Here is a 24,789-nt window from a genome sequence, read left to right as displayed (position 1 = left end):
GGTTTTTAACAAGGGCCATGTTTATATTGGTTCTAACTTATAAGTGTTTTAAATTACTTATGTTTGGAGGTTCTGAACTCATTTTTTAATTTGAACAGTTGGATTTTAGTTTTAGACTTCCGATGTGTGACTTTCACTATTAGAAAAACTCATTTTGGCACCGAGTCATTAGCATTGGTCCTTAAAAACCAGTGGCAAAAATAGTTAGGCGGGAGTTAGTGTTCAAACCAAAAAAATTATCAAATTAGTGAAATGGCACTGGTTTGAACCGGCAGGAATTCTAAAAATAAAAATCGCCTTGATCATGTTATATAAAACCATTTACCCTAGCTTCTTTCTCTCTCATCCCCCGCTCTCTCTTTCATTCATTTCTCACCTCTTTCGCTTTCGTTCTCTGTTCCCTTTCTCTTTCTCTTTCGTCCTTTCATCTCATCCTCTTTTTCTCGTTCTGTCATCCTCTTTCTCTTATTCTGTCATCCTTTTGTCTTTCTCTTTCATTCATTTCTCATCCCTTTCTTCTTCCTCTTCTCAACAACCACGCATCAGCCGCGCATCATTTTTCATGCAAGCATCAACTACCAACGTCGCCGCCGCTGTTATTTATTCGAACCATGCTTTTATGTTTTGGGGTTTTCGGGTTTAATTATTCGAGGTTAGGGTTTCTGGGTTTATTTATTCATGTTAAATGCCTTGATTTTTTTTTGGGTTTAATTGTTGTAATATTGTTCGAAATTGCTGGGTTTCATTGATTTTGAAATTTTCTGGGTTTCTGGGTTAAATAGATTTTGGAATTGCCGGGTTTAATTGATTTTGAAATTTTCTGGGTTTTCTGGGTTTAATTGATTTTTAAATTGCTGGTTTTGATTGATTTTTCTAGGTTTCCGAGTTTAATTGATTTTGGAATTTTCATGAATTTCCTGGATTTATTTTGTTGATTTTATGGGTTTTAGTTTTTATTTATTTTTTATTATTATTTTGAGATTCTTGATTTGAAGGGCTTTAATGGAGGTTTTTTAAGTTTATTGTATTAATTTTGGTGTTTTAATTGATGTAGGTATTAGTTTATGACTCCACATAGAAGAAGGATTCAACATGTTGATTTTGGAATATTGATTTTAATGGGTTTTTTTTTTTATTTTTTTTTTTATTTTATAATTTTACAGTAACAATTTATGTCATAGGATGTGACAAAGTTTTACACTGGCTGTCATTGGCCTATCGAAACTCTCCTCCTTTATCCACGCTTTGGTTGATTATTGTACAATAACAATTTAATGATGAATATATATGTGATTAATGTATATTATGATTATATTTCATTGTTTGCTTCTGCGCTCATGTTATACTGCTATTGTTCTCCTATTGTTCTGTTGATAACAGTTTGGAGATAAATTCAAGTGAAAAAGCCAAAAAAATAAATAAATTTGGGACAAAAAGGGCAGCGGTTAACTGGTGGTAATGACCATATATGGGCACTGGTTAACCGTTGCTTATTTGAGGGATCCCAAGTGCGAAAATGCTATTTTCTACTAGTGTTTGAAAATAACCTTAGCCGTTCTCAAGGTGGCGGTAATATTTTAGGAATTTCCTAGAATTAGTTTTATTTAGAGTAGAAAAAATATTTTAAAAGGAGGAAATTTCCAGGGTATTACAGGAAACCACACCAACCATGGAATCACATGATTGGTTAAAAAAAATTGAAAATTTGAAAAATAAAAACAAAAAACCATCTCCTCCCTACTCGCCACCCTTCCCCCCACCCTAACTAGAAACTTTCCCTTCCTCTGCCATTCCATCGAAAACAACCCCCTCCCCAGCCCACCCAAAAAAAGCCTTCTCCCTTTCACCAACCCACGAAACCATCTTTAACCTGCCCCTTCCCTTGATAAACCACCTATAACCCACACCTACCATAGCGAAACCACCGCCCTCCCATTCTCTCCCCCTCGCTAAACCACCCCCTCCCACCCCTTACCCTCGCGAAACCCTTGAAACCTATTCCTTCACTCGAACCCCCCCCCCCCCGTCCATTCCTCAAATATCGAACCCAACCGCTTGTAAGAGAAAGAGAGAGACAAGTAACTCGCCGGAAAGAGAGGTAGTGGGAATTATTGAGGGTGGGGGTCGGAATTGGGTTGGAGGATGGAGGGGTAAGAATCAGGGGTGGGGAGGGGAAGAGTGGTGGTTTTCGGTAAGGAGAGTGGGCTGGTAGGGGGGTTGGGAAGAGGGGATTTTTTTTTGTTTTTTTTTTATGAGACACGTGTAATTTTTTTTTTTTAAAAAAAAGAAAATTTAACTTTTTCATCTGGTTATCGGTCAACAAAGGTGAGATTAATAAATAATAATCAAAAGTTAGGATTATTCAAAGTAAATCGCCCAAAGTTGGGATTATTAAAGTGATTTTATCCTAATTAATTTATTTGGATTAAGTAATCATAAAGCACATTTTTAAGAAAAATCTTGTAGTTCTCATGTGCCTTAAGGGAGCTAGAACATGAGTTAATTGTTTAGTATTTAATTAGGAATTAAATCTATAATCTATAATCTATATCTATATCTATAATCTATAATCTATATCTATAATATATATTAAAAGACGTTCCTTTTAAAGGAACGGTGCCATGTGGCACTCTTCAATGTACACGACACCATGTCACAACGCCACGTTACTATTCATGCGACACATAAACTTGCAACTTCATTTAACAAAATAAATAAATTATGATTTGATCCAGATTTGAACCTAGAACCTCCAACAAATAAAGGTTATATTTCAAATTTGGTTCATGTTAACCGATCCCACTTATGGGATTAAAGCTTTGATTAATTGATTGAATCTGCAACCTCCAACAAATAAAGGTATACACTTACCATCTCAACCATTATTATTAGTGTTTTAAATTTCACATAATTAACATTATATATTTAATATTTCAAACACCCAACTTTGAACCCCACTGTGATCAAGCATTTAAGCATGGTGGCATCCAAAGAAAAGGAAGTTAGAGCAAAAGAGTCGCCAACAAGTTTTAGGAACTTGTAAACTGTTCTCGAGGTGTGAAAGTTACACCTAATTCATGATAATAGAAATTGCTAACTCCATAGTGGTTTGAAACCATGATTGAATATTCGGAGATGATGGTATGAATCCAACCTAAAAGAGATTGAACCCTCCCTAAATAGGCCTCTACTTTATTTTTCTCATGTTCATGTGCGCTTTCCAATCTATGTTGGTTGATTATTAATGCAAAAATAAATCTATTATTGACGATCACTTGAATTAAAATCATATTAGCCTAAAATCAAATTAATAATTATCTTATTAAACGTGATTTCAAGTATAAATTCCCTTTAAACATGCAAAAAAAGGCGTGAATACAACAACAAAGCTCAACTATCTGTCCAAAAAAAAAAAAAAACTCAACTGAACTTAATTTCCTAATTAAACAAGTTGATCGATCACAGCAAAAGTCAGTAAAAATATTTTTCCAAAAATATGTGCCAGTGGTAATCAACCAAAAATACATAAAATAACATTTGAATATACCTTGATGGTCTTGTTCAATGATCTGGTGTGTACAACCAACAGTTCTCAACCCATAATGTTTGAAGGCAAGAACAATTGCACAATGAACAGTACAGCTATGGCATATTTGAAGGACTGCTCGTGACAACTAGGACTTCCTGGCTAACAGCAAATTACAGCCACCAATTCTAGTTGACAGCAGTCTAAACGAATAAGTTCCATACTTTCATTGCCTACCTGAAACTCCCAAAAAAAACTTGTTTTCCGAATTTCATCAGCAATACCACCATTATCACCATTTACCAATGCAATTATGTTCTCTAATCTAAGTACTCCTGGGTTATAAAAATGTTTGATGCATGATTCTCTTAAATCAAAGAAGATGCTAGTCCACCATAAAAACAAAACTGTTCTCTTCCCAAATGCTCATCGACGCTTGTAAAGACAAGGCTTCAGCTCAGGCCATTCAATCTCATTCACATCTCTCAGTTGCTCATCCTGACCAAAAAGTACAGTGACGCATATTCAAAATAAGAAACAAATAATAAAACAAGGAACGGTTGATTGGCCCACATATATGCAAAAACACAAAGATGACGAGGGCCTTTAATCTTAATACCCTGATATGGAAAAATGAAAGGAAAGCAATTCATACCTTTTTCCTGAAGAAAAACAGGATGAACATCTTATTTGAGGAATCCTGTAAACAAGAATTCATAATTAGACAGTTTTACAGTAAAGCAAGCAGGAGTCCAGAAGAGACATTATTCATACTATTAGAATAACTAGAATAAACAAAAGAAAGAAACACAATGTGGTTGTCCATTTTTGGGGAAATTAAAAGCACGTATACCTTTTTTTCAGTAATAAATCCTAGTTCACATATGGCTTTAGAAAATTTATTGGGATTTGCTCCTCCAGTGTTTGGATCAAACCTACTCTTTACTTCGGCTATCAAGAGCCAGCCCCTAAAAGCATCAGAATATTATCAGAAACATACCCACAAAAAAAAAAAAAAACATTCACTTATATCAATAACTTGTAAACCACAAAACTAAAAATATTGCCTTGGCTTAAGAACTCGGTGTGCTTCCTGAAGATAACTAGGGAAATCAGTTCCCATCAGCGAAAGGCAGAATACAGAGACATCTACGGATGATGATTCAAGAGGTGTCTGCAAGAACAAAACTTTATGACTTAAACAGCATTGAGATATCAATACACTTGATCAATGATGTTTAGTAACAAGAGCATACTGCACATGATCTCAGCAATAAGTTTGAGCGTGCAGCATGAAATAAAGTCTAAAATACATGGAAAGTTGAAATCACAGCAGATTCCGTAACATATCTCACAAATATTTTTAACTAGAACTGATCTGCAAGAGCCGACTTCCAAAAATTGCTCATGCTTAAAAATGTAGTCCAACTCAGTCTCTACACTACAAAATTACTTTTGCTGATGCTAGAATCTTACATTTTTCTAAGTTATTTGTAACTGAACAGGTGAATGTAAAAGGCCACGCGGTATAGTAATTGACAAGGTAATCCAGCCTTTTTTTTTTTTTTTTTTAAAGCCAAGGTAATCCAGCCTAAAGAAGGGAGAACTCGTACAAATAGAAAACAGTCTATATGACATATACTTTATAAGACGATAGCTTTTACCACAAATTACAATAAGAGTAATGTCTTATTACTACAAGTTTCAAAATATTGTTTATAAAATTCTAATGCTCTTATGTTTGAGATTTTAAAAAATAAATCCTGATGACGGAGAATAAATAAATAAAATAAAATGTAACAGACAGCAAATACAAGGAACTTGATAAATTGAATGTGGGTAAACTATGGAAAGAAGACAAACCTTGAGAGAGTATTTCGACTATCACAACTTTAGATCAATCCCCCAAAGGTTTGGTGAAAATTGTATGAGCTTACTCTAATCAAACATTCCAATCCAAAAGAGATACCCATAAGCTAGCTCATCAATTTCATATATTATGTTACCCAAAATAAGTGCTTGTTTGGTTAAATAAAGTATTAACTCCATGAACTTTCAATGTCCATGAAAGTTTATTTCCAAAAATTATTTTGGCTGAATGGTAAAAATTTCTACTTCCCAAATTCCCAAAGGAATTTCCACTAACCTTAAGGGGCTAGGCAAGTGAATTCCTCCATTTAGTGGAAAGCAGAATTTCCTAGGGGTGTCTATTCGGTTTTCGGTTTGGATTTAGGCCAAATCCAATCCGATCCGAAATAAAATTCGGTTTTTAATTTTTAAATCCAATCCAATCCGAATTTCTCATGAATCCAATCCGATCCAATCCGAAATAAAATTCGGTTATTTGGATCCGATCCGAAAATCCGAATTAAAAACATTGCAAATTTTTTAGGGACTTAAGTGATTATAAAAATAAAAATGCAATTATGAAAAGCCTAGTTTTAAATACATAGTTCCTCATGATTAATACAAATATTAAAAACATAATTTTTCATAGTTTATATTAATGTAATTATCAAAAAAAATTTACATGATTAATATAATGTATCCTTATTTGTAAAAGTGTGGTTTTATATTTCGGTTAATTCGGTTTTTTGGATCCAAACAAGGTCAATCCGATCTGATCCGAAAATCCGAATTTTCGAAAAATTTCAATCCGATCCGATCCGATTTAAAGTTTGGATCCGATCCGAATTAATAATTCGGTTTGGATTGGATTGGATTTCGGTTTTTATCCGAATAATTGACACCCCTAGAATTTCCTATGAAGTCTCACTTCCCATGTTAATGTTAACCAAGTGAGCACATACATCTATTTCCTACAAAATTACTTCCCATGTTTTTATTTGTCAACCAAAGCACTATTTTACTCAGTGCCAAACACAAATATAGGTCCAAGTGTTAAGACTCAAAACTAATCTATCTTACAAACAAGTGACTACTATTAATACTTGTGTTAGTGTTCAGAATCTGACTTGGATACTTACGGAGTTACGGTGGATGAAGGGCCCAGGTGACATAGGTGGCAATTTTAGACATCATTAAGGTAAAGTAATATGTGGACTCAAAGTCTCAAACCCAAGCTTCCAGCAGTATATATGTTTTACTGAAAGAAATATATACAAACAACCATCCCACTAAATCATGGATCTAATGACTACTAAGTAAAACAAGAAACATCCATATCCACTTGGGTCAATGAAATGGGATGAAATAATGGATTGCAAAGGTGCATACCTTGGACATGTCACAAGCAATAACAGAAGGATCACTGGAAACAAGATCAATAGAATATACTTTGTTTTTTACATTCTTTGATAACCGTGCATCCCCTGCATTTGACAAAATCAAGCACAATTAGTATAAAAGAGATAATGAGAAGCAATAAGTGAGACTTCAAGTAACACCAGACATCATTTCAAAATAGGCATTAGTTTGAATAGGGCGCAGAAGACCTCACCACAACCAAAATCAGCCACAATAAAAGATGGGTCATGATCCTTCAGCCATTTGATGATCACGTTTACTGGCAGCTCAGGCCAATGTGACATTTGTTCTTGATATCCTACATGATACTGGCAAATAAGTTAAGAAAATGTCAAAACAAGCAAGGAATCAGGCACTGACTATATCAGACCCAAACAACTTCCTGGCAGCATATTCCTATGAATATATGACAGAGTGGATACAACAACACGCACACGCACACACACATTATATATATATAGGAAGGCTCTCGTGAGAATTTTTCTAATGTGAGAACACTCTTTTTACTCGTATATTCTAAATTTCAAATTTGATGTTCTAAACTTTTCCTTAGGTGTTCTAAATTAAATCAAATGTTCTAATTTAGTATTCACATGTTCTAAACCATAAATTAGTTAAGTTTGATGTCATAAATTTTAAATAACTTATTCCAAAATTTTAACTTATATGTTCTAAATTTTAAAACGTATGTTCTAAGATTTTTAATTTTAAGTTCCAGATTTTAAAGCGTATGTTTTATTTTTTTTACACGTATGTTCTAAATTCTTTACTCACACTTTCTATATTCTATATCAGTTTGATCTAAATTTTTATATATGTAAAAATATATACTACCTCCGTTAATTATTACTTGCAACTTTGAGGGTGAACACGGTTCCCAAGTCAAAATTTCATAATTGTTATTAAGGGATATAAGGGTATGTGATTAAGTATGATAGAGAAAAAATTAAAAGTGATTAAATAACCACCCAAGCCACCACCAGTCCACCCCCACTGACTCACTCCTAAAACCCAGACCTGCCATCGCCGCCGCCACCACCACCACCACCCTTCGCTGACATCCCCTATACCCACATCAGCACGACACCCTCACAAACCCAAACCCACCATCGCCAAACCCCAGATCGAAGCTCACCATCTGCCGACACCCCCTAATTCCAACCTCACCACCACCGCACCCCCTAAACAAAAACCACCCACTCAACCCGAAACCAAAAAGACGGCCCCCAGTCAACCCAAAACCATCCACTGAACCCGAAACCACCGGAAATCAAACTCCCACTCAACCAAAACCACCAAAAATTAAACCACCGTACCCATCCTAAAAACCACAAAAGCCCTAGCCCATTTTGAAACATCCCCTAAACCCCCCGCTCATCTCGAAACCAGAAATCCCCAACCCGAAACCATCGGAATTCAAACCACCCAGCTCTCAAACCATTAGATCTAAACAACAGGTGGATGAGGCGACGTTGTAGCGGTGTTTAGAGGCGGCGATGTTGTAGGTGGTGGTTAGAAATGGCGGCGGCGACATCGATATTGAAGGTGGTGTTCGAATGAGTTATTGGAAGATGAATCTGATGGTGGAATGATTTGTTGGGTTGGATTTTTGATTGAATAAGTATGGGTAAATTAGAATTGGGCGAGAATAGTTATGTTAAATAAGTGAAATTATTAATTTAATAAGTTGTAATTAAGTTATCTAAGTGTGTTTTTAACATTATTAGTAAGGGTATTTTTGTAATCTTATTTAAAAAAATTAACCAAAAAAGAAAAGAAAATGGAAAGTTGCAAGTAATTGGAAGCATAAAAGTTGCAAGTAATAGTTAACGGAGGTAGTATATATACATACATATATGTATATATGTACATACATATATGTATATATGTATATATACATATATCTACATATATGTATATATACATATATCTACATATATTTATCTACATATATGTATATGTATACATATATGTATCTATATATATGTATCTACATATATATATGTATGTATATATAAAATTAAAAAATAAAATTTTAAAATAAAATAAAAAAAATAAAAACCAAACAAACAAACACAAAAAAAAAATTAAAAAAAAATAAAAAAATAATTCAGATGCTGAAGCAAAAGTTCACAATATAAGAGTGCAATTTCAGCAGAATATAGTGGGACTTCCTAGTAAGTGCAAGGTAGGTAAGTGATGTTGATTAAAGCCCTTTAACTGAATATAAGATCAAAAATCACACAAGTAGAATAAAGCTTCGTTCTTAACAAGAAATTCGAATCAAAAACGATTGAAAGTAACCGGATATGACCTTGAAAACGACAGAACGGATTCAATGCCTAATCAAATCATCTAGACTACTCCCAGAACTAGATACTTTGATGAACAAATCTTAGACTACTCCTAGAACTAAGAATTGCACGTTCTAATCATCAAAACAACTCCTTGAATTGAAAACTAGCAAAGAAAAGTTTAAACAAAGCTAAACAATTGTATTGAATTAATCTGATTTTTTATGACTCTAAAGGTCAAAAAAATCCTTTATTTATAGACTAAAAATAAGCTAATTCTATCCCTACAAGGATTAGGACAAACCCTTAACCTTGCCCCCAAGTATCCTAACTAGAATAGGAAACCAATCCTAATTGGATTAGGAAACTACTTCTAATCAGAATAGGAAAACTAATCCTAAACAAACTCAATTAACAAAAAACTTTCCTAATATATTTAGGAAGTTTATAGCAACTAAATAACGGAAATTAAACCTTATCCTAAGTGCTTAAACCAAGAAAAACCCTCTCAAGTGAAAGGTAAAAACTTGCAAGCAAAACTCTAGAAAAAAACTAAGTATAAAAAATCATCCATTTTGTATCGCCGCCGAAACACCATCACATGCGCCACCAATGGTGACACACGCCACACCCAAGTGTAGCTGGGCTCCGATGCTTGGAAGCCGGCGCGTGGGACCTAGATCGGCACGTGGGCATCATCATCGCCGCCGGAAGTGACTGCTGCAAATCTTCTTCCTTGGTGATCAAGCTTCCTTCTTTCTCAATTGATCTAATGAACCTTTCCTTGTTAATTTCCTTGTTTGGGCAGCCTATAATAAAGTTATTAAGACCTTCTAAAAGTACATCAGATCCTTCAAAAGAATTCCCCTCTTGATTCACATCAGTAAGTTAAAAACTTGGTGAAGTGAGGTTAGTATGACTTATTAGGAATTTCCACATCCCACATTCCTTGCGTAATTTCCCAAGGTAAGTAGAAATTCTTATAGAAAGTTACTTCCCCTATAGATAACCAAACAACTTTAGGAATTTCCAATAAATTTGGATTATGGAATTTAATTCCCATAAAAATCGAACTTTATGGGAATTCACTTCCTATGAGAATCAAACAACCACTAAATATTTGGACTTAAGACATTATCAGTCTTGCATAGTTGTAATATGAAAGAGGTCTGCTACAAACATCTCTTTAAGCAAACTTGAAGGGCCGATGATAAGTACTTTATAGCAGGATACTCAAGAAATTTCTCAAGCATATAAAAAGTATTTTTGGAATATACACCCTTGATAATGGACCAAAGAATCCACTCAGAGATTGTTCTTATGGCGGATCCAAGATTTAATGAGTGCTAGGTCACTTTTATCCATCGACCGCATATAGTCAATAATTAATTAATGCGTGAATATGTAAAAAAAAAAAAAAGTCTCCCAATGTATTAAATAATAAAAAAAACTAATTTAAACACAATCAATTCAACAAAGCAATAACTCATGGAGAATATAAAATTAAAAACTTTGATTCTCAACTAGTACATATCTTAGTAGGCTTCTCATTGTTCTTAATTTAACCTCCACTTTTCTTTAACTTGTTCAAACGATCAAACTAATGCTTTGTCAATTTATGATTGTGTTTTTATTTTTCTTTTCCTATTCTCCGCACACTCCATCCTTAACCCGCCAACATGGCATCACGTCACCACCTACATTGGCCGAAACCACCACCACCTACCTTTCTCGATGACAACAATTATTATGATGCATGACGAAGGTGTTTATGTGTTTTACAAAACATCCAAGATAAAAAGAAAAGAGCAAAAAACAAAGGTGTTATGTGGATGGTGGTGGGTATGGATTTGGTTGTTCGTTTGGTGGGGTTTAGAAACTACAAATTATAATTTCATAATTTCTTGTTGATTTTTCAAAATGAGTAAAAATTTGAGGAGAATAAAATGGGGTTTGGAAACTACCTGGCCATTTTCAGCAAGAACAAAGACATCTTTATTGTCACAAAGATATGAGCTTTATGAGAGAAAAAGAGTAGAAAAATTGGCAGGTTTAGAAGAGAGAGAAAGAGAGGAAGAGGTACTGTGTTGAATTGGTGTTGACGTGTTGTCGTCGCTCGTCAATCCGTGAATTGTGACACGTGAAAAGAGCAAAAGGCCAGATTTTTTTAAAAAGTTAACTTTTTCTTTTTTAATTTTGCTGGGTCAAGTGACCCACCAATAGTAGCTCCGCCACTGATCTTACCTATCTTGTCATTAAACAAGTAAAAATCAACTAATAGATTCCAGTGATTTACATCAGGAACAGAGATGGGGGTATAAATTTGGCTTGTTAAAATAAAACTTAACAAACTAGAGTTTCAGTTATTTATTGTTTCCACTATCTTACTAGTCATTCATAATTAAATAACCAAACATATGAAACCAATAATTTTATAAAAGGTTACACTTTTATAAAATTGTTAGCTTAATCTAAAGACCATATACTTCCTCCGTTTTCTTTTACTTGCAACACTTCCCTAAAAAGGAAATGTCACAATACTATACTATATCCCTTATTTAAAGCACAAGACCCACTAAATTACACTCCTAACAACCACTCATCCTATTTTAAAGTTTATTTATCATGTAAACCCCACCTTTCTTAATTACCGTGCTAAAAGGTGTGTTGCATCTAAAAGAAAACGGAGGAAGTATATACACTAGAAATAAAGTACTTTTAATAATTTAATCTAGTATAACTAATCACACATTCACACTTAGTTTTATAAATTGCCATAATCTAATATACATTGATACAAATAGAGGCACACTAATTTATACCTGTTAAATATTACTGAAATTAGAAGAAGAAAAAAAATTAAATAAATAAAAATAAAAATAAAAAATAAATAAATGAAAAAAGCAAACTATATTGATGGAACATACTAAGTTTAGAACCAAACGATTCGAAAACTTTTTTATTTATATATATAAGAAATCATTAGACAGCCATTAAATATTAGGAAAAATTACTTTAAATAAACCATCCTTTGCCCCGTTCTCCCAAAATAAACCAACCTTTTACCCCCTTCTTCCCATATCAAACCCAACAGGTCACCTATCCGGTACAACCGATTATATGTGCTACGTGACACTTCATGATTGGTTTTTTTAAAACTTTTACTTTTATTTTTTTAATTTGAGTTGGAAAAAATAAATGAAAATAAACAAAAAAAACCCACCCACTGGTTTCTTTCCCCCATTCCCCCACCTGCTTTCTTCTTTCTCTCTCTTCCCCCATCACCACGAATCCAACGTAGTCACCACCAATCCACCATAGTCCCCACCATCCTTTTTTCTCTCTTCTTTCCCTTCCATAGCCTTCCTCCATTACCACTTCACCTCCCCTTTAACTTTCCCACCAGCACCACCACAAACCTCCATCCACCGCCACCAACACCTCCGGGCACTACATACCTCCAACCACCACGAAACAACCCTCCAGCCACCACGAATCTCTAGCCTAATTGGGATAGATTCATCCCTCCACGAGGCTATAGGCTAAACTGGGTGTACAATTGAGGCGGCTGCTCCGATTGGTGGTTGCTGATTGTTGCGGCGGTTTGGTGGTGGGTGACGTTTTTTGGTGCAATTATTGCGGCTGCTGCGTGGCTATGTTTTGCGGGATGGTGAGGGGGGTTGTTGTGTTGGAATGGGGGTGATGTTATGGTTTTGTGAGGTGGTGATTTCGGGTTTGGTGCGTGAGGGAGTAGCAAGGGAGATTTTGGTGGTGTACGTTGGGTCGGTGGTGGATATTTGAGGGAGTAGTGTTTGTTTGGGGCGGTCTGGTGAAGGTGGTGGTGGGATGAGTGGTGACTTCAAAAGAAAGAAGGGTAAAATAAAATGGAGGTGGAGCTTTGGGTGCTGGTAATGGAGGTAGATGATAGCAATAGGTGGAAGGAAGGAGAAGGAAATGGATAACCGGTTGTTTGGGTAACCAATCATTTGGGTTTGATATTGGAAGAAGGGGGTAAAAGGTTGAAATCCAAAGGTTGGTTAATTTTGGGAGAACGGGGCAAAGGTTGGTTTATTTAAAGTAATTTTTCCTAAATATTACTCCCTCCGTTTCATAATGTTAGTCTCATATACTATTTTGGGCGTTTCAAAAAGATCAACCCATATTGAATATGTTACCTTACATTTTTAACTTAATTTTTTTTGGAAATAATTGGTTGTGGATTGATGACATAGATCTAAGTAAGGAATCTCAAACTTGAATTATGCAATTATGACTTTCAAAAAAATTAAAAAGCTTATATAAGGTAAACTAATTATGAATAATTTTGTAATTTGATATTAGATTCCAAATATTTTTCTTTTCTTATTTTATGTGATTGATTCTATGTGGGACTAACATTATGAAACGGACATATATATTGATGTAAGATAATATTGAAATGACTAATATTTGATATTAGTGTTATATGTTTAAGTATATAAATGATACTTCGTACTTCATAGTAATATTAAAATGAAGAGGACAAGAAAAAATTTACTCCCTCAATCAATCAATCAATCAAAGCCTTAATCCCATAAGTGGGGTAAGCTGACATGAACCAAATTTGATTATTTCGTGTAGTCATCGACATAAATCTTCTTCCTCCATCTCTTACGGTCCAATGTTTCATCCTCGTGCAAATCCATATGCCTCATATCCTTCCTAACTCCTTCCAACCAAGTCATTTTCGGTCTCCCTCTCTCTCGTTTAAGCCCTCTATGATCCCACTCTTCCACTCTTCGGACCGGTGCACCCCTCGGGTTCTCTTCTTACATGCTTAAACCAGCGCAAGGCAATTTTCTCTTAGTTCTCTTAGTTTATCTGCAATGCCTTTCACACCTACTTTCTTGCGAATAACCTCATTTCTGATTCTATCTCTTAGAGTGTTCCTCACATCCATCTTAACATGCGCATTTCCGTAACCTCCATCTTTTTAATGTGCTCCTTTTTAGAAGCCCAACATTGTCTACCATAGAGCAACACCGGTCTTATGGCAATCCTATAGAATTTTCCCTTCAACTGTAAAGGAATTCTTCGGTCACATAACAATCCCGTGGCCGCTCTCCATTTAAGCCACCCCGACTTAATCTTGTGGGCCACGTCTTGATCAATGTCACCATTATTCTGGATGACCGACTTAAGATACTTACAACATTCACTCATGGTCAAATCCTTTCCAATTAAACTCACCACTTCATTGCTTGTCCCACTCTGAGTACCAAATTGGCAAACCAAATATTCAGTCTTACTCCGACTTAGCTTAAACCCTCTAGATTCCAAACTTTGCCTCCATTGCTCCAACTTGGCATTAACCCCATCCTTAGCTTCATCCACCAATACGATATCATCCGCGAACAACATACACCATGGATCCTCATCTTGAATTGGTCTAGTTACTTCATCTAAAACCGTTGCAAAAAGAAAATGGCTTGATGCAGACCCTTGATGCAATCCGATTGTAATTTGAAAATCTTTTGTCAACCCCCACATGTCCTCACAATTGTTAACACATCCCGATACATATCCTTCACCAAGTCCACATACCTTCGTGGAATACCTTTCTTATTGCACACCAAAGTACATCTTTTTTGGCACCTTGTCATATGCCTTCTCTAAATCAATAAACACCATATGAAGATCCTTCTTCTTTACCCTATAAAACTCCAAACTCCATCATTTGTCCTATCAAATGGATTGCTTCCATAGTAGATCTCCCAAGCATTGAACAATGAAAATGGATTGGAGGATTGGATGGTGAGTGCCTGATCGACTTGATCGAACAGCTTCTTCTTTGGTTAATCTATGACATTGTCTGCTTGTAAAACCAAATTGGTTGTATGAAATGCTTGTGCATGCCCTCAACCTATGTTCAATCACTGTTTCCCACAATTTCATAGTTTGGCTCATAAGCATGATCCCTCGATAGTTAGAACAATCTTGAGCATCTCCTTTGTTTTTATAAACTGGGACCAAGGTGCTTTACCTCCAATCTTGCGGGATCCTTGTGGCCCTCCATATCTAGTTGAAAAGATCTGTTAACCAATCAATACCAATCTTACCCAAACAAATCCACACCTCTATTGGTACACCATAAGGGCAAACTGCCTTCTTAGGCTTCATCTTCTTCAATGCAATCTCCACCTCTACTCTCCCAATCCTCTACACATACTCCATGTTGATTTCTTCATCCCCCACGGAGGTATTTCCTGTCACAACTCCATTACTTCCATTAAACAATTCATCGAAGTACCCCTTCCACCTGTCCTTGATATCCTCCTCTTGTACTAGGACCATTTGGTTCTTATCTTTGACACATTTCACCATACCAATATGTTTCTGTTTTTATCTTCCTACTTTCCGTTTCGATATGTTTCTGTTTTATCTTCCCACTTTGCTTTATTCCTTTTATGGTAAAGAAACTATCCACTTTTATCACTACTTACCCCACCACATGGTCCACATAAGAATATATAATGATACTTTTGTTTATAAACAACTTTCTCTCTCATACTTAAAAAGTAAAAATAAGGACCCATTTTTACAAGAGTTAATATAATCCACAAGTGTTTAGGATAAAAAAATTAAAAATAAATAAAAGAAAAAAAAAACTTTAAAACAAATATTAAAGTAAACAACTCATTCTGGCAGAAGCGTACTTATATAACTAAAGAAAACAGTTCTAACCATTGCCAGTCTCTTTTCATTTCCTTTGTAGAAGAGTGCAGCAAAGACTATTAATGCTGACTCTATGACAAAACCTATGAGATCAATTTTATATGATAATCAGTCTCTTTGATCAATATTTTGTTTTCTGGAATGAGGATATGCACCCCTGTATCCGTCATTGTTTACAAAGAATCTGTAGCATGAGACATATTATTTCAAAACAGAATCATAAGTACAAAATCCAGCACGAACATTGTGTGAAAGAACTTTTAACCACTGGACACATTTATTAAAGGGAAGATAATTTTCAAAAATTACTAGATGGTAGGGCTCGCGAGAATGGCAAGTGAACAATTATGCAATAAGGAATCTAGGATTTAGATAAGCATATAATAGCTTAGCTACTCCAATAGGTGGCTGCCACAGCCACCAAGAAGACTAGATTCTAGAGTGCACTTACAAATTAGTAATTAAAAGTCATCCAAAACTTCCAAGTACTAGATGACTTAATATCCATTACATCATATACATATGTACTGTTTAACGCACATTCCCCAATTCTACTCATTTTGTCAATAATATATCCAGGATAAGTCATACAACTTGGATATAGTAACCATAAAAGTAGAAACTCACCATATTGAACAGAGAAGGGTCCTCCTTGAAAAAATTCAGAGCTTCATTTCCACTGCAAAACAAAAGAAGGATACATGTGATATCAATTTAGCAAAATAAAATGGCTAACAATACATCAATAAAAAGTTTATAACATTCTATACCCAATTTTGCCCTCAAAAGCCCCCAAGTAAAAGATTATAACAAAACAAAATTCAACTGTCAAACAATTCCAAACTCAAAATCATAATTTCACTCTATTCTAGGGGTGGGTCCAGTAATTCATGAATTTCAAAGAATCTTAAAGATGAACATTTAACACCTCCAGCAAACTATGAAGCGGCTGATATCTGTCATCCACAATCCTAATAGAAGAGACGCAGCAAAGGGAAACATTAAGCGAAGAGAAAGGAAACTATGCAAGTATCAACAATTCTCATACAATTTTATTGGACTAATTAATTGATGGTCATTCAGTTAGAGATAATATGGATAATATTTCTTGTATCTAGGTTAATTCCTATTCCTTCTTTAGATGCATTAGGAACTCCCCTCGTGAGAAGGGTTTCCTATTGTTTTTCTTTTTTTTTTTTGTTAACCTTTAAATTAAAACAAATTAGTGATACTCTACAATAAGTCCCTAGATCTTTTTTCAATATATATATATATATATATATATATATATATATATATATATATATATATTACAGGTACCTTATTTTCTGGGACTACAGCAGATCAAATAGCCTTAAGATCACAAGACTACCTACAAGTACCAAAATATGAAGGATTCCCAGAAAGAGAAGTAGGGTACCATAATGTCTATAAAACTAAATAAATCACATAATATGAAGTCCCCAAAGTACACACTAATCAACCTCAGGAGTCTGGAAAAAATGTGCCTCCCCAGCCTCACTGAACTTGTTCTATCACGACAAATAACATTACATACTGCCACCTTCTAGTTTCGGCTATTTTAATTTCCAGACCACAGATGCTCTAATTGTGTACCATGCCACAGACATGAGATTGCTACATTCACAAAATAAATATATTCATTATGTTGCTATGTGAACAACACATATTTTTTAGCCAAGGGCCATTCAAATCTCAGGTATATGATGCCCCTCAATCAGAGTGAAAACAGGAAATATATAGAACGAAAAATGAAAAAGGAAGAAAGAATACAACTATACATGTGTCTATCAATTGAAACCATCTAAACAAAATAATAATAGATTAAAACATCAACATCCATACATATGCTATCATAAATTATGTCATCCATTTTACAACCTTATTAGCAAACACTAAGTTGCATGCTCTTGATTGTGATTTACAATCATTGGCATAACCCATAATTGCGATTTACAATCATTGGCATACATATACGACTAGTCATTGACATAACCCATAATTGCGATTTACAATCATCCAGGCTGTGATTTGCATCCTCTTGACTAACAGTATACATAAAGGACTAGTCAATAGTCATTGACATGGTATTAAATCCCTTACTATTTTATGGTTATAACAGATAAGTCCTATTATGACTTAATAGCTTTATTGATGCAGAAGCTAGATCCCTCTAGTTTCACATTGATGTTGATTCCCTTGATACTCTCACAGCGGCATTCAAGGTATTAATAGCTTGATTTTAGGTTAATTTCTCTCTTATGGCGTTCCTTGCATGATTTGGATTTGGTCCTCAAAGGCTTTAATAAGTGTTTGAAGAGTAGTAGTTTTTTCAAACAATGGTATAGGTTCAGACTCTTTGAAGCCAAAAGGGACCAAAGAAAAATTAGTCTTTTGCTAGAATGGTGATGCCGGATGCACTACTGCACACCCATGGTGAAGGAAACAACACTAAGAACAGCCAAGCAACAAATTAGAGCTATTCATGAAAAACTGTGATACAGTTCCAGACATACATCACCAGAAAACAGTGATGCACAAAGGCACCAATGCTCCTAAGTTATAAGTACCGGCACCGGCGATACATCATAGCTTCATTACTCCGCTAATCCAGCGATGTCCATATATCGTTCCTTTTTGTTGTCCAAAATACCTTTAATCTAATCTTGATATCAGGATTTTAACTCAAAAGGTCAAGAGATCCTACCCAAGGTCCATACACATTAAACTAGAATTGCAACCAAGGTTAATGAATGATGATGGAGCCTTAAAAATTTACGAAGACAGAAAAAGAAAATATAACAAGCTTACAATTTTAAGTTCCAACCTAACTTTCCTTTCCTCTCAACCTGTCTTCAATTCACCCTCAAATCAAAATATAAGAATCTTAAAGAATAAAATAAATATAAATGAATGAAAAAATAAAGAAAAACATTAAAGATCTCATACAGTCATATCACACATCAGCACCATCAACTTTCCCCTCCGCCTGAGAAAAATGGGAAAAAAAGTTGACATTCTCAACCAAAATCAATGACAGATTATTTAATTTCTAACCAAACACAATACCACAATTGCACCTACGAAAATAAAATTCAAATCACCTTTACCCTAATCACCGTTCCTCTTTTAATTCGTTAATTTTCCTCCATAACCCACAAACACTAAGCCCTAGTTTGAGCTCAATTTCTCCCTCTCCGTTGGACCCCCTTAGGCCCAGTAACCCTCACAAGTGACAAATTTAAGACCCTTTGTAAATAAAAACTCAAAATTAACGAATTTGACCTCATATTGAATAGAGCTTTAAATAATTTTATGATTTTTTTTTACCACAATCAATAAGTGTGCCTTAGTTCAACTATGAAAGGAGATGATCCATTTTAAGGAAAATCCAATTAATAATTTTAAAACAAATTCATAGGACCCAGCAAGAAAGCAAGTTTGTCAGCCATAACTAATAACTATGACCACGTGGGTGGTTTTAGGAGAAACATAGGCAAGTGCTCTACCAAAAAAGCTATGAATGAGATGGCTTCTAGTACCTAAAGAAGAAAGAAAAGAAAAGAATAGAAGTATACCCACAAGAAAACCAAAGCTCGTTTATGTAATGAGTTGGGTTATGGACAAAAAGAACTAAAGGAAGAAGATGAATTTGATTTACAAAATGAGATTAGTTACAGGAAATAAAACGAAAGTGCAAGCTTTCAAGAGGCTTGTTTTCTCCCAAGACTAACTAAAGCAATTAAACTCTTAGTATTTTTTTCCACTCTGATTCTTTTATTTATAGAGCTACATCAACTGCTTTTCCTTGAAGCTAAAGTATTTTTGTTGCACTTCCAATTTTATCCTTTTACTATTCCCAATGCTTAACACTAACAGCAGACCAAACTTCCACCTTTTCCTAAAGGCAGATGGTAATCAACTCTTCATGAGTCCATGGCAATGAAGATCAATGACCCGTATCTTGAAATATACAAAGCAGATTGAGTTGCAGCTCCACATTATTTATCTTGTTGTGATGTTGCGAAGTGGATACCAGGTTCATAAAAAATGAATCTGATCTAGATGAGTATCAAAAGGTGGGTGGTTGGGATAGGTGTTTGGTTGGATGCTGCAGTTTGGGTTATGAAATGAGAATTATAATAAGGCAAGCTTTCAAGAGGCCTGTTCTCTCCCAAACCACACCTCTGTTTCAAAATATAAGCCCTGGTTGACTTTTGCAATAATCTGCTACACAACTTTGACCCATGTTTGTGCAATTTACATAAGATTAAACATAGTCATATGGGTACTTGTTAGATATTATTGGTCAAATTTCTAGGTTGGCAATGAAACATTTATTTTAAAACAAAAGGGAGTAACAAACAAAAGTAATTGAACTCTGACATGTTTTTTCCATGCTTACCCTCTAACTGATCTCTTTTAGTTAAAGAGCTAACTCCCTTGCTTTCTCCCCAAGCTAAACTAATTATGTTGCACCTCCAATATTAATTATTCCCTATACCTAATGCATAACAATGTATTATAATTCCTCCATGTTACATGGACATGGGCATGAGAATTGAATATAAGTGTAGATCCCATTTGGCATTTTTAAACATTATGGATGGGGACATTGTCCTATACAAGGATACAATATCAATAAAAATATTCTATATTTAAACCTTAAAAGTATTTATTCTGAATATTAAATCACATTTATAAAAAATAGAAAACTTTTTTCCAAAATAAAATACAGTGTTCTATACATAACTTGATTAAATTTGGACTCCAAAGTTGTAGGCAGCTTGCAGCCTCAAGTTACCAACCCACAAATAAGAGAGATTATTATTATGGCCCAACATAAGGCCCAAACAAAGACCACTTCTATTAGCTATACCCTATGTTACTCAGACTTGAGTACAACTGTACAAGTGTCGGATAAAAGTATGGATACAAAGTTAAAATTTCAAGAATACAAGAGCTTTGTCCTAATTTGAAAGCATGCACGAGGACATGAAGAAAAAAACGGAGATAATCTAAAGTAAACATATCTTCAATCTTACTCAAATTTTCAAAATATTTCAAATTTAAGATAAGAAAAAAAAAATAAAAAATAAATAAATAAATCGAAACAGGGGAGAATATAAATAAATAAATAAGATAATGAGAGTTGGAAAATGGGAAGTACTGCCAAAGTCAAATTGTCAAAGTATCGCATGATTTTTAAATTCTTTCACATAGTACATATTATGTTGTACCCCTTCCCTTACCCACACCAAGATGAAATAACAAAAGTAAATAAGTTGCACGCAATTGAAAAGCTTAGTATCCACCTCCGCCATAGCGGAGCACTCGTTATAGGGGGAAAAAATCTCTTCAATGTGATGAGATTTATACTGTTAGCAAACGCCCCATTCTATTAAGAAAAAAAGGTAAATTTCACCTCTCACCCTCCCCCCCCCCCCCCCCCCCCCCCAAATTTCCCATTTAACAGAACTAAGGTTAATACATAAGATCAAAACTATTCTTTAATTGTTCCCCCCTCCTTGCATCACTCTTTCTTTTAATGTTCTGTGTCGAAAAGATAAATCAAGGATGAGCTATGGATACAAACACTTGGATCTAGCTCGGATATAGGCCGGATCTTCCGTGTCGATAATTTGTAGGTGAGGGTAGAGAATGTACTCCACCAGCTGCACAAAGACAGGAGAAAGATGCGCAAACACATGCATTGAAGAAGATTATCAGAGCTCTGACCATTTTAATAATCCTTAAAGACTGATTCGTGCAAGATCTCCCTTCCTTACTCTAATTTAGGTCAGTATGGAGAGTCATAATTGAGCAAAATCTTTCGTACCCTGCCTATATTCCGCACCAGTACCAAGATCAGTTTCAGTTTGTATTAGTATGGGGAAAATTTGCCATGACGGAATAACATAGTGACTAATCTTATCCATTAACATTTAATTTTACACTCATTGATTATGCAATCTGCCACTTTACCCATCTTTATTAGTATGGGTTAGAATTGCATGCTTTCGGACCACCTTAAAGGCTCAAACCCTTTAACTATCAAAACTGATGCTATACTTTATAGTGAGTGCATGAGGTAATAGCTCTCAAAAATTCCATAACTAATTGCTCATCACCATGTAATAAAGATATACATTTGCATAAAATCTCACACAAGTGCACTATACAAGAACCTTGTTTCAACAGTTCCATGTTCCTTCACAAAACTCAGTTTACAATACAAAGCAAAGGACAACAAAAAAGACAAGAAATGAAGCACCTTAATATCCACCCATTACCTTTATCATATGTTACGAACTAGGTGATCACCCAAAACCTTGTCCCAATACCATTATAACCCAACAAGATGAATTTATAAATTCAGTACCTCGGCTTCTCACATCCTAGTGCTGCCTATATCCCCCCTACACTTCCCTTACTACTACCTTCATACATTACAAGTAATTTATCCACTTTTATTCAACCAAACTCCATTACTTTCTTTTGTTTTTCATTTTTAAACAACCAAACTATATTAGTAGTATCTTTTCTATTTGCCTTTAATCAACCCAACTCCAGAATCCTATTTATCACCCCTCCTAAAATTTGAACGATTTCAATAAAAATTATTGAATTGTAAATTAATTCCCGATTTGCGTCAGCTTAAAAACTTATTCCCACAATATTGTCCACGTACGATTGGTAGAAGGCTTGGTTTTCTTTTCTTTTTTTTTTTTTTTGCAAAGAACCGCTAACGGTGATAGCGGTTCTATAGTTATTATAAAACCGCTAACGGTTAGCGGTTCTTATATTAAGTTTTAACTTGTGAAGTTTTCTAATACAAGAACCTAATACAAGAACCGCTAACGACATTAGTGGTTTTATAAGTATGGAACCGCTATCACCGTTAGCGAATCTTTGCCAAAAAAAACAAAAAAAAATCTACCAAACCTACGTGGACAACATTGTGGGAATAAGTTTTTAAACCATCGCAAATAGGGAATTAATTTACAATTCAACAATTTTTAGGGAAAAAATCTTCCCCTAAAAGTTAGTGCGAAGGGTACATGAGACTTTTATTTGGAAACAAAGGGAGTAAGTAAATCATTATATATTTTTTTTTTAAGAACAGTAAATCAATTTAAGTAGGAGCCAGTTTAACAACAACACTAAACAAAATTTTGCGCTAATACACATCAAATTTCAGGAATTATCATGCATAAAATGAAACAAAAATAAAAAGCAATTAAGAATTTTACGTGCAAGTGTAGAGCTTTTCGTTGAGCATCCTGAAATGTCCACCTGATAACCTTGCCTTCATCTATACAATCCCAAAATACAAAAAACAAAAATTATTAATTGAAAATTCTACGAAATAAAACTAGAATGAAAAGGGGTGAAAGCAAGAAAGAAAATAATACCTTGTCAAGAAAATTAGAGGATTTAATAGGATTAGAGCGAGATGAAATAGAGGTTTTATTTGGGATAATTTGTTTAGAATGAGAAGTGGAAGTGGTTACAGAAGAAGAGGTAATTGTGTTATCTTTGTGAGATTTGTTGCGGGCTCTACCCTTTCCACCTCTTCTCTTACGTTTTCTGGTATCTCCCTCTGTCGCCATTACGAAATTGATTGCTGGCCGTAGGTGAGGAGGAAGGAAGACGAAATTTCTTTCGGAGGAAACGGCGGCGACCAGACGGAGCTTCTTTTCCGGCGGTGGGGAGGACAAAAGAGCAGCCGCGAAGGAGAAGGAAGAAGGAGTGAATTAATTGGGAATGTGAGGAAAAGAGGTCAAATTAAATATGTTTTTTAATTAAACATGCACTCTAACGAGTAAGTCTCAGCCCAACACGGTACTACGCCTCTTTGTCCAAGCACGGGGGCAATATTGGTAATTCACTACCGTATAAAATTTAAGATAAAGTATGCAGATACTTTCTACGTATGTAAATACAGATATAAATTGTTGAGCTACCCGTTCGAATCTTCTCAGCCCGTTTCAAGTTTGGTGCTCTTCTGTTGTTCCCGCTTTGTGTTCATCACATTGAAGCTTCGTTTGAGTTGTGTGTTCTCCTCGAATTTTGCCCAATTTTTGCCCGATTTTGCAGCGAGAAAGACTTACACTTTCCAATGAAGAGCAGAGGTGAGTGAATTATCGATTTCTTAATTTAGGGTTTAGGTTAGGAGTTTTGCGATATGATTGTGGTGGATTAAGCTTGTACTGCGAAATTAACCCTAATAATTTGGCTTTTATGTGATTGTTTTTTATTTTGGTAGCGATTTGTTAGAGTTATCCAAGAATTTCGGTATAGATAAGTACGAATGGGATAGATAAGTGCGAATGGGATGTTCTTAATGCAATATTGCTGTGAATTTGTGGTTTGTCAATGCATGCATGTGGCATTGGAGTTTTATTCTTGAGCTAGTGTATACTTATTAGTCTACTGAATTACTGATTGCGCTTGCATGTGAGTTTTCCATGAAGTTTAGTTTGGTATATATTAGTGGGAATTCATGTGAATTTTGGTATATATTCTGGTATAACTGGTGTGGATACACACATGGATAGTTTGATGTGTAAGGGTGTTGTGTTTGAAGTCAATAGGAATAAATAGGTTGCCTGATTTTCAATTGGTAAGCTACTGCATGTAAGGTACCTTGACTTGTCTTTCAATTATTATTTGGAGATACTCTCTGATTCTATTAATGGACTACATAATTTGCAGACATTAGACATATATGATTGCATAATTTTGAAATTGTTGCCAAAAGATTTTAGCAAATAGGTGGCACTTTGATTTAAGAAAGTGTGATTATGAAATTTTGGGAATTACTGATTGCAGTTTCAGTACAGTGTCTTGATTGCAATGTTACTCTGATATATTCTTCATAAAATAGTTTTATTGAACTAGTCTAACCCTTGAAGTTGAAACATACAATGTGCTTGTTGTGTATATTAGTGGGAAATCCATTAT

General features: G+C 34.8%; 1 protein-coding gene and 1 long non-coding RNA gene across 2 annotated transcripts; one reads left to right on the top strand and one right to left on the bottom strand.

Annotated features, from left to right (window-relative positions):
• The first annotated feature begins 347 nt into the window (after nt 1-347).
• Nucleotides 348-1,330, top strand: LOC145602492 (uncharacterized). Its single transcript, XR_014104561.1, has 2 exons — nt 348-652; nt 1,055-1,330. It is a non-coding gene; the product is annotated as an uncharacterized LOC145602492 (long non-coding RNA).
• Nucleotides 1,331-3,468: 2,138 nt separating this feature from the next.
• Nucleotides 3,469-23,579, bottom strand: LOC145601990 (ribosomal RNA-processing protein 8-like). The gene is made up of 9 exons (XM_081658097.1): nt 23,238-23,579; nt 23,076-23,137; nt 16,429-16,480; nt 6,987-7,101; nt 6,764-6,858; nt 4,594-4,700; nt 4,380-4,494; nt 4,182-4,226; nt 3,469-4,024 (listed from the first exon to the last, which is right to left on the bottom strand). Exons 1-9 carry the CDS (start codon nt 23,433-23,435, stop codon nt 3,953-3,955), a joined length of 861 nt encoding a protein of 286 aa, XP_081514223.1. The 5' UTR covers nt 23,436-23,579; the 3' UTR covers nt 3,469-3,952.
• Between the last annotated feature and the right edge of the window lie 1,210 nt (nt 23,580-24,789).

The sequence above is a fragment of the Chenopodium album genome, chromosome 21, assembly GCF_948465745.1.
Source record: "Chenopodium album chromosome 21, dcCheAlbu1.1, whole genome shotgun sequence".
Lineage (NCBI taxonomy): Eukaryota > Viridiplantae > Streptophyta > Magnoliopsida > Caryophyllales > Amaranthaceae > Chenopodium > Chenopodium album.
Note: the sequence above shows the minus strand (reverse complement) of the source record. Positions and strands in the feature narration are given on the sequence as shown.

What these genes read in the sequence shown, in the direction of transcription:
- LOC145601990 (XM_081658097.1), bottom strand. Translation starts at nt 23,435, where the DNA reads ATGGCGACAGAGGGAGATACCAGAAAACGTAAGAGAAGAGGTGGAAAG. An exon ending in CCTCTAATTTTCTTGACAAG is followed by an intron (nt 23,138 to 23,237) that starts GTATTATTTTCT and finishes GGGATTGTATAG; the next exon opens with ATGAAGGCAAGGTTATCAGG. An exon ending in TGTTTTTCTTCAGGAAAAAG is followed by an intron (nt 4,025 to 4,181) that starts GTATGAATTGCT and finishes CTTTTTGGTCAG; the next exon opens with GATGAGCAACTGAGAGATGT.